The sequence below is a fragment of the Molothrus aeneus genome, chromosome 11 (genome assembly GCF_037042795.1).
Source record: "Molothrus aeneus isolate 106 chromosome 11, BPBGC_Maene_1.0, whole genome shotgun sequence".
NCBI lineage: Eukaryota > Metazoa > Chordata > Aves > Passeriformes > Icteridae > Molothrus > Molothrus aeneus.
The window spans coordinates 20,388,085-20,398,563 of record NC_089656.1 but is presented as its reverse complement, the minus strand read 5'-3'; the positions used below and the strand labels follow the sequence as shown (position 1 = coordinate 20,398,563).

Below are 10,479 nucleotides of genomic sequence, written 5' to 3'. Positions count from 1 at the left end.
GTGCGGAGCGGGTCCCCTCACCGTGTCCCACACACCCGCAGCCGGTGCGGAGCGGGTGCCCTCACCGTGTCCCACACACCCCGCAGCCGGTGCGGAGCGGGTCCCCTCACCGTGTCCCACACACCCGTAGCCGGTGCGGAGCGGGTGCCCTCACCGTGCCCCCCGCCCGTGCTTCCCCCCGCCCTCCGTGCCCCGCTCCCGCCGCTCCCGCCGCCCTTCCCATCATGGCCGCGCCCACCTCAGCCGCCACCGAGAGGGCGGAAGGGGGCGGGACCACGCCGCGCTTCCAACCAATAGACAGAGGCGGCAGGGGGGGCGCGGCACGGCCCCTGCACCGTTCCAGCCAATGGGCTCGGCGGGCTCGGCCGGCGGCAGCCAATGGCGGCGCGGGCTGGCGTGGCGGGAAGCGGCGGCCGCGATGGCGGGCGCGGGCGGGAGGAGCTGGCGGGACCTGCTCGGTACGTGTGGGCCGGGGCGGGCCCGGGGCGAGCTCCGCGGGGACAGCGGAGGGGACGGCGGGGGTGAATGTCCCCCCTCTGCCTTCGTACACCCCTTCTCTCTCCCCGAACACACCCCTCCCTCTGCCCACGTGTCCCGCTCCATGCATCCCGCTCTGCCTTCCTCAAAGCCGCCGTGCCCCGGGACACAACATCTGCCCTCGTACATCCTCCAGTCCCTGCCCTCAAGGCCCCCGTGTGTTTCCCTCACACCCCGCTGTGCCCTCATCCCCAGCAGCAGGAGCGGGAGGTGGTTTTGGGGTGCCCTGGGCACACGCTGCTCAATAAACCCGAACTCCTCAGCAGGGAGAGCCAGGAAGAGGAGAAGCCCCTTTGGGAGCGGAGCAGAGCTCCAGGGAGCGGCTCTGCGGCTGCTGGACCAGCACCAGAACCTGGCTGAGCTGCTCCTGGAGGTAGGAACGGGACAGCTCAGGGGGTCGTGGCCCAGCTGGGGCAGTGGGAGAGCCCAGCTGGAGGTGGGCTGTAGAGTCCCTGTCCCAGGAACACAGTGCTCCATGGTACCTGGAGAGAAAAACCTGCAGTATAGGAGTAAGATGAGGCTGAAAGCTCTATGTCACAGAAATGGGATCGTTAGCCCTTCTCCATCAATGTTTTACAGGCTAACAATGGTTAAGCATGGTTTGGGACAAAGGGAAATCCAGCACATTTTCCTTTGAGTCAGAACTGGCTTCTTGTGAATCTAGGGAGGACAATTCAGAAGAGACTTGGCTTTCCTCTGAATTACCAACCACGTCTGGCTGAAATGACTGTCCTCATGACAGCCTTATCCTGATCCACTGTTCTGATTCAGCTGTGTTCTCCCTCTCCTCACACACTGATTTTACAGTTACAACAGATAATGCAAATATCTCCCACAGTTCAGGATCTGTCTTTCTCTTGAGAATATTTCCCTTCATAAAAAGAAAAAGGGGATTTAACTAGAAAATGATCCAACATTTGGACATGTTTCATCAAATATTTATGGCCACATGGCTTCACAGAAAGATAAGGATTATAGAAATTCTGCTCCTGGTGCTGCTGCTGAGCCCTTTGGTCCCTGGGGATGAGGAACTTTGACCTGTATCTCCTTTTTTATGAATAAACTGACAATAACTGAGCACACATCTCTGGTAAGGTGAAATCTGTGCTTTTCCACTCCCACCTGGGAGCTCTGTGTTAATTTCACTTCAGTTGCTCCCGCAGTGCAGGGATAGGTTTGGAAATGTGTGTGACAGACATCTAAGAGTTTTAAGGTTTTATTTGTGTTCCAGGTGGGAGATTCAGCCAAGCCAGGTGTGCAGGATGGGGCAGAGCACCGGGGAGTGTCACCAGAGTCATTTATAGGTGAGCACCTACCAGGCCAGACGTGGGGAAGAACCCTTCCTCAATATTCAGTTTTTGCCTTTATGTGCGACCCCAGTTTTACTTTTTTTTATTGTTCTGGTCTTGTTTCTTGCTTGCCTGGTGATGACAGTCTTGTGCTTTGCTGTTTAGTCTCTGTTCTGCAGGAACAGGCCTCAAAGCTGGGTGTGCCCACAGCGACCTTGGCAGCCAAGAATGCCGTGGCCAACGTGGAGCGGATCTGCCAGGATCCTGCCAGCCCTTCCAGAGTCCCACTGCTGAACTCCGACCAGAGAGTAAGGGAAAAGCTTTATCTTTAATTTAGCAACAAAACAGCACCGCTAGGTTTCACTTTAAGCCCAGTTCATCTGCTATGATTAAGCCCCAAACACGAGCGGACAGTTATTCACTGAGGTGCTCGATTTGCTTGCAGAAGTACAAGATAAAAAAGAAGAGAAGTTTAGGCCTTTCCCCTGAGTTCCCTCCATCATTTGACCCTTTAAAAAGCAGCAAACAGAGCAAAGCAACAAATTGTTTTTCTGGGAGTGTGTTATTCACAAAGGAAATTATTTCTGCTTCATTTCCGGGGCGATGCCAGAAGAGGTTGACCTGCTTGCTTCAGACGGTGAAGGATTTGCTGGCCAACAACATGTTCTGTCGTTCCCTCTTCTGCCAGGAAATGTGGAAAATGAAGGTGAGAGCTCATGGAGAAGCACTGTGGTGTTACACTCCATGAGGATTCATCCATGGGATGTGGCATCTCTGAATTCCTGAGAATGACTGGTTTTCCTGACCTTCCAAAAGCATGAGCTGAATTACACATGGTGGGAGTTTTTTGGTTGTTCTGTTTATTTTAAAGCAAGTTCAGTGGGAACTTCCTTGTGTCTGCAGTGGGATTTGCTTTCTCAGCTCAGTGGAGGTTTGGAATGATTTGAATCATTGGGAACTGCCACAAAAGGGTCATTGACAGCACTGTGGTGATCAGGTGCTGCTTTTGGGGTCCAGTGCAGAAACTCCCAGCTGACTGTGGGGTGAGACAGTCCCAGAGCCCTCGTGTGCTTTGCCAGCAACATTCTAAGTGTCTTTGGCATCCTGGCTCTCCGCTTTGTTTACCTGGGAATGGTGATAAGGCAAAGTGAGGGCACAGAGGAAGAAACCAGATAGCAGATAACAGCTTGTGCTGCCTCACAGATGGGATGTCTTGATTTCACTTGGGTGTATTTTGTGGAGACAAGTGGTGCTGTGAGTGGAGTCAAGGGCTTTTTATGAGTGGGAGGGTTCTGATTCCTCACTGCTCCTGTGGGGAAGGAGGAAAGGCTGATCTGCCCAGATAAAGGGCTGTGCTCTGGTCTCAGATATCCTCTGCTGAGCTGAAAATAGAACCTGTGTGTTTCACAGGCTGATTAGGATCTCCTGGTCCTGGGGCAGACATGGGATAACTGCAACTGAGGGTGTTACAGTGAGAATTAGGTTGTGAAGACAAAGAATGTGGGCGAGTTTGGGGTCAGGGTGAGAGGCAGCTGCTGGTCATGGCAGAAAGCTCCTGGGGCTTTGGCTTTTCCCTGTGCCCAAGGCTCCCAAAGGCCTCTTCCTTCTCAAGGTGGGGAGGTTTTGTGGAGGCATTGGTTGTGCCTGGAATGATCAGAAGCTGCTGCTGCTGCACCTTTCCCCTGCCAGGTGCACCCTGCAGGGCTGCTTTGCTGGCTCAGGACTCCCCTGGATGTGCTGTTCTGGGCAGGAAGGGATGTTACAGGGCAGCAAGTACACCCACACAGGAGTGGTGCCTGGTGCAGATTTTTGTTCATTTTCCCTTTGTGTCCATCAGCCTTTCTGCCTGGATGATTGCAGAGTCTCTCCTTGCAGTCTCTTGCAATCCCAGCTCTGCTGGGATATGGACTTGAGAGTGACAATCTTGTTCCACAGGGACTAATAAGCAGTTAATAGACTAAAAGACAATTCTCAAATCTGGATCTGGATCTGCATCAGCAAAACCTGAACCTGAGTCATGTTGCCTGTTTCCTGGGGTATCCCTGCTCCTTTAAATCTGCAGAATCAGCATTATTCCAGAGGGAAAAGATGAATATATTCATTACTTGTCCACAAAAAATTTAAATGATGATGCATCTACAACCCTAAACCTCCCAAAATCTCTAGAAAATACAATCTCTCATCACCAGGTATTTGCTGTGTTGTCAATTTTAATGCTGGATGGTTGGAATAAACAGAATTCAGCTTTATTTCTCATGTACCATGTGCAATAACCAAATGTTGAGTGCCCAGTGCAGGCTGTGACCTGCTGCTGCCATGTCCTCAGGAGCCCCTGGTGCTGGAGGCCGTGTGGCACCTGCACAGCAGTGACATCGTGGGCCTGGCAGAGCTGCTGGACAGGTGAGCAGGGCCCTGGGGGGCTGCAGATGTAGCTGATCCCCTAAAGCCTATTGGGACATAATCAGGGATTAGTCATGAGTATTCTGGAGTGAGGATATGGTCAGGTGCTGGCCAGGGATCAGATTAGCAGGATTTAGGAGCTGCTCTGGGCTCAGGGGTTACTCTGGGGTAATGAGCCCAGTTCAGTGCAGTGGCTCCTTGGTGGCCACCAACTGGACTTGAGAAAGTCTTGCTCTGCAGAAGGTGGGTGCTTCCATCTTCACCAAATCTTACACCTTTTTGGTCTGGCAGAGTTAATCTCCAGAGAATTGTTGGTCTTAGAATTTTGGTTTTCTATTTTTTGCCCCCCAACAAGTGTCCAAGACCAAGCTGGGCAGGGCTTGGAGCAACCTGCTCTAGTGAAAGGTGTCCCTGCCCAAGCAGGGGGTGAAACAAGGTGAACATGAAGGTCTCTTTGAAGCCAAACCATTCCATTATTCCATGATCCAGAGCTAGCAACTCACCCATTTGTGAAGTTCAGGTTGTCTCCTTATTGTGTCCCAGTGATTTTCTAGGTTCTGATATTGGTTCACTTGTCTGTTCACAATGAAAGCAATTCAAGGGAACCAAAGGCATAGATTAAGAATTTAATTTCTTTTTTGAAGCTTCTATATCTGAGTGTCTTAGACATTGGAACTGAAATTCTTCTAGCAGAGGTTTCCCAATGGAAACTTTCATGTCAGGGATGAGGAAATACTTGGATGCACAATTTCACCCACACTTTTCCTTTGCATAGGTGTGTGTGTTGTGGGGCCTTTTTATAAAGCAAATAATATAAAAAGCAACTGTAAAGCAAATGTGCTGGTCCAAATTAAATAAAGGAAGTGGCAGATTTAGGGCAGAGGGCACAGGTGGAGGCAGCCAAGCCTTACAGAAAGCAGGAGGGCTTGAACTGAAGGTGCTTTTGTGTTGCAGGAGCCCAGCAGGCCCAGCAGCAGTGGAGTGGCTCTGCAGCAGCCTCTGTGGCCTCTGTGAGCAGGCTGGGGACATCTCCTGTGGGGACATGGAGCTGGCACAGAGAATTCTCTCAGGCAAGGCCCTGGGCTGGGTGCAGGGCAGAACCTCAGAGGTGGAACCATGCAGGCCTCACTTTGTGTTTCCTAACCTCATTTCTCTGGGGAATGTATTTTTTTATATGTTTAGCAAATGTAACAAATTTTCTCCTGTTAAAAAATGATTGGTTTGAATTTTTCCATCCCTTAGAGTTAAGGTGACCCAAGAAAGTGTCATTGTGAGGGGTGTGGTTCAGGGATGACACACTGGCACTGTGACACTCTGCAGAATCCCAGAGAGATTTTGGGCCAGAAATATTTCAGAGTTCCATTTCTCCCCTGTCCATTTCTATTGTTTATTTTCTTAGTTTGGTTAGGAAAACATCTCTCCAGTGTCTGAGTGTGGACCAGTGCAGCTGGTCAAGTACAGCTCCTCTGAGTTCTGCAGAGGCCATGGAGCACAACTGCAAATCCTTTAGACTTTATAATCCTTGAAGTTCTGGATTCTTTCTCCTGGGAATAATTTTACTCCAGGACAGTAAATGATTGCTGTTAGTGGAGCCTGTTGGGACAGGTGGAGGGGAAGGAGCAGGTGACTTGTGTGCAGAGGGGATGCTGAAACACCAATTTTTTTTCTTGGTCTGCAGACTTTGCCATCGTGTTTGTTCAGAATGGCTTTGAGCAGCCTTCAGAGCTGGGAAGGAAGGTGGAATTCCAGAAGGTTGCCTACGTAAGGACAAATGAAGCTGGCTGCAAATGGTGCTTTAATAAAGCAATTCCATTGATCTCTGGCTCTTGCTGAGTACAAACAATTCAGGGCTTGGGAGCTGCAAGGAGAGGGTGCTGGTACAGGTGCAGGAGTGGGGGAAATGGTGAAACCAGAATTGAGATTTTTATGTATGGAGAATTGCTCCAAGGTGGCACATCAAGGGTTTTTTAAACTCCCTTTCACCTGGATTGCTTGGGTGTTTCATTTGAATATGAGACGTGGAATGCTGTAAGGTTGGAAAGTGCTGCCCTTCTGTCTATTTTATCTGTTCTGTTGCACAGCCTAAGGTCAAAGTGAAGCTTTAAGAGGGACAAAACTCTTTGAGTCAATTTACTTTTTCTGCATTGAACTGCAGCCTTTTGAAACTCTAAATCCATTAATTTGTCAATTTTGTACAGATCTGCCGTGCTGTCTTACAGAGGATGCTGGCATGTGAGTATTGCTGTGATCCCAGCTTTGTGCAGCCACTGCTGGCTCCAAGACTTCTATTCCTTGCTCACTGCTGAATCCCTAAGGAGAAATCCTTTGCCTGGCTGCTTTGTCTGTGCTGTTGTGCATAATATTTATGTCACTGATTTTATTTGCCTCTGCTTTCCCTGTCGTTCTCCTGAAGTGTCTCCAGACACTGCAGATAATTTCTTGCCTTTTATGCTACTTTTTTTTCTGCTCCCAACTGTAACATGATATAGATACCTGACCCCATTTGCTGATTTTTAACAGGTTTGCTTGGAAGCAGGTGGAGCACAGAGGTTAGGCCAGGATCAGCTTTGCTGCTTAGATTTATTTTTTCTGCCGAGTAAATTAGACTTTGAGGTGACAGCATTGAGTCCTTTTGCTGACTCACTGTTTGGATTTGCAGACCAATGTTTTCTGAAACCTCTATTTTTATTCTGAGCCAAGACATCTGGTGTAGGTGTGGAGTCTTTCAACACCAGTGTTCATGAACTGCAACGTGCCTGCCCTGGCCTGAGCTGCCCTGCTGCCTCTGCTGAGGGCTCAGTGCAGCAGCTCCTGATTTACCAGCAAATCCTGATGCAGAAAGGCTAAACTCACTCACATGGGGTTATTTTTGTCCTGTGTCACAGCTGATCCTCACGGGGAGATGCTGTACCTGCTGCTGTCCTTCCTGTTCCTTACACACCCCTGGCTGGTGTCACCTGCCAGTGCAGCTGCTGTCACTCCTGTCTCCTTAGTGACAGCGATTCCTGCTTTCCCTGCTGGCTCCTTTGCTGCTCGTGCTGCTGCAGAGGCTGCTGCTGTCTCTCGGCTGTAAGGTGACCCCATCCAGGCCAGGGCACCTCCCTCCGTCCCCATGGGCACTGCCAGCCCCATCCCCTGCCCCAGGTCTCACAGGGAGCACTGTCTGTACGCTGAGATGCTCACAGACCTTGCGAGTTCTTCTAAAAAGAGAAAGCTGCAAGTGCTTTATTATTTAATATGCATGAATCCCATCTCAGGTGGCCCTTTAAGAGTTGAAAACCAACCCTTCTGAGCAGAGGAGTAGTGATTTTGGAGGAGGAGGAGGAGCAGGCTGTTGGCAGGCAGACAGGAGTCTGCATCCTGCTCTTCATTTGCCCTTCCCGTTTGCGCAGCCTGTGTGCCTGCAAAATGCATGCCAGCAGGTTTATGTAAGATATTTTATTACTCCATACTTTTGGGTCACCTCTGAGGGGTCCCACTTCATTAATCTCTGGAGAACATTAGGATTTTTAATGTAAAAGAATTCCCTATTAGTAAAGACCTTCCCAGGGGGAGAAGGACAGGCTGGCAGTAGCATGGGAGCAATGTGTTCACTGTAATGATCTGGCAGTGCTGAACTGCTGGGCCTGAAGATAAGCTGAGTTTATCTCCTTTGCTTTATTCTCCCCTACTTAACCTTAAAGTATTCCTCAGCAGGAGAGGAGAGTGTTACATCCTAAAGCTCTGGTGGCATGTGAGGGATGTCTGCTTCGCTGCCCCTGCTCAGTACATTTTCTTTTCGGTTTTTTTTTTTTTTCCTTAACGAAATGGTTTGAATACACAAACCAAGCTCCTTTAACAGTTGAAAGAGGAGGGTTTTCAAGGCGGGGTGGCACAAAGCAGAAGTGCTGCTGCAGCAAACTGCAAAGCAAAGGCTTTCCCAGTCTGTGGGCTCGGAGAGGTGTGGGCTGATCATCGCCAAGACAACGCGCTGCGCAAGCTGCCAACCTGTTTGATCTCTACCCGTCCTTTTGGGGCAGATGGAGCTTTTAAAGGAATTCCTGCCATGCAAATGGCACATTACAAACGCGTGGCCCTCCCCCAGCCTGCCCTTTGTCTGGACCGGGGTTTGCAGGGTGCTTAATTCAGCTTGTGCAAATCCCTGCCTCCAGACAGGCTGCACGGTGCTCACACTCATTGGGGCTGGGTTTGGAAATGAAATCCTGATTTACATGCGTTTTTAGATGGCTTCATTATTAGCATGTTCTTGGGAATGGTTTTAAATTGGTTCAAGGTCAGTGGTAATAGTTTCTGAGTCCCTGTGTCACTTTGGAGAAAATCTGGTAAGAATTTAGCACTGCTGAGTGGCTTCTGCACATTTCCCTAGCCGGGTCACCTTTGCAAAGGGGCACAAATTGCTGATTCCCGTTAATTCCCATGTGGGGTTTACACAGTTCTTTTTGTCATAGTTCTTTTCTCATTGGGTTTTTGTGTGTTTTGGGGTCCAGGGGTGCTTGATGCTGTCGGTAAAGAGAAGCAAGAAGATGTTTCCATGGTGCAAGCTGTGAGGTTCTGGTAAGAAACGTTCCAAACAGCGTCAGGGGGAGGTTTGTATCCATTATTGCACTTCTTACTGAAATAGGAGCAATGCTGTGGGGTGTTTTTTACTTATTTACACACACCCCCACCTCTCCCAGTGCTATTTGTGCTTGGCATTCTCCTCTAATAAAATATGTGCAGACAAAAGTGCTTGTAAAAAAGATAAGGGCCAGGTAGGAAAGTGGATTCTGGCAGTGCTGGAGCCAACCCTGGACCTCCCTTTTGTCATGCCAGAAATTCCCCATCAGGTTTCCTCACTGCTTCTGAGCAGAAACGCCTGGAAGGTGAAATCACCTCAAATTCCTGCTTCCAAACTTGTTTCATTTAACTGCTTTGTACATGTCACCTTCAGCCCCATGCAGGGATACCCCTCAGACTCACATTTAATCTGATGGCTACAGAGTGCTGAGTAACCATTCATTGTTTTGGTTTTTTTTTTTTTAATACACACCAAAAAGTATATATTTGTGTCAATTTGAGAAGATGGATGTAGGATAAAAATCAGTCATTCCCCCTGAGCTGCACCTGGCTGTTCCTGTTTCATCAGCAGCTGGTGGATCATATTTATCAGTACCTGGCTGATAACAGTGAATCAGTGCCTGGCTGATCTCCTGACACTTTCTGGTATCTCCTTGTCCTTTGCAGGCTGAATGTGTTCAACGTGCCCCTTTATGGAAGTGTGGCTCACCCAGACTCCTTGAGGCAGTTTTTCAGACACACCCTGACTGAGGTTCTCACCTACAACCCTGTGCTGAAAGGTGGGAATGGCCAGGGACAGGGGTCTCCAGGTGTCTCCAGGTGTTCCCAGATGTGTCCAGAGCTCTGTCTCACACTGAGTGGGGCCCAGCCTGGAGGATCCAGAGCCAGAGCAGCCTCCAGGCTTCTCAGCTCCTTCCTGGGGTCCGTATAGGCAGAGTGCCAAATCAGGCAAAAAAAATCACCTGAGGGTCATAGTTCAGGAAAAAATTTTGGGCAGGAAGGTTCTAATCCTGGATCAGTAATCGTGAAGCTTGATATTTTTGGGAAGAAATATGTTTGAGCTATGAAATCTACTGTGCAGTCCCCAGGAGCTGTGAGCTGGAGCTGCTCGTCTGTTGTGTGGGAGAGCTGTGTCATTGCTGGCTCCCAGATGAAAGAGGTTAATGAGGGAAAAGCTGATTCCTTGCTGATTCTCTGTGCATGTGCCATGTCAGCCTACACAGGTGGGATCACAAAAACAGCTCAGGGGTGACAGAGCCATGAAGGAATGGCCCAGTCCCTGTGCGACAGCCCCATGTTCCAAGGACTGATGGGAGACAGAATTCCACTGGGCAGTTTTTAGAGGGAAGCCTGTGTGTTTGGGTGTTGTAAAACCTGCTGCTGTTTTCTTTCTGTGGGTGCAGTGTCTGATGCCATCCAGATGCAGAAGGAGTGGAGCTTTACCAGGACTTCTCCCCTGCTTACCGCTCTGTATCGCAAGGTACCTCTGCCTGGTGTTACCCAGAGAACTGTCTTATGTTGGGTTTATTTCCACTGGAAAACCTGACATCAGATTATTGGAAATTAGTGCAACATTGTCCAGTTGCAGCATCCAAACCAGTCACCAGAAGCTCTGGGAGGAGGAAGCATGAAGGAAAAGAACAACAGTGGTTTTTGCTAGTGCAAAGCAATTAATGAGAACAAAGATGCTGATTGG

At 49.5% G+C, this 10,479-nt stretch overlaps 1 protein-coding gene across 3 annotated transcripts in view; it reads left to right on the top strand.

Annotated features, from left to right (window-relative positions):
* The first annotated feature begins 418 nt into the window (after window positions 1–418).
* FANCA (FA complementation group A) overlaps window positions 419–10,479 on the top strand; it is a 33,599-nt gene continuing 23,538 nt past the window's right edge. For 2 of the 3 annotated variants that reach the window (XM_066557595.1, XM_066557594.1), the window contains exons 1-12: window positions 419–458; window positions 801–910; window positions 1,769–1,841; window positions 1,992–2,134; window positions 2,437–2,532; window positions 4,153–4,226; window positions 5,184–5,296; window positions 5,905–5,987; window positions 6,425–6,458; window positions 8,714–8,780; window positions 9,450–9,562; window positions 10,187–10,263. In XM_066557595.1, coding sequence (XP_066413692.1) covers window positions 419–458; window positions 801–910; window positions 1,769–1,841; window positions 1,992–2,134; window positions 2,437–2,532; window positions 4,153–4,226; window positions 5,184–5,296; window positions 5,905–5,987; window positions 6,425–6,458; window positions 8,714–8,780; window positions 9,450–9,562; window positions 10,187–10,263 — 1,023 coding nt within the window. The remainder of the gene's footprint in view (window positions 459–800; window positions 911–1,768; window positions 1,842–1,991; window positions 2,135–2,436; window positions 2,533–4,152; window positions 4,227–5,183; window positions 5,297–5,904; window positions 5,988–6,424; window positions 6,459–8,713; window positions 8,781–9,449; window positions 9,563–10,186; window positions 10,264–10,479) is intronic. The other variant, XM_066557596.1, reaches the window with a different exon arrangement.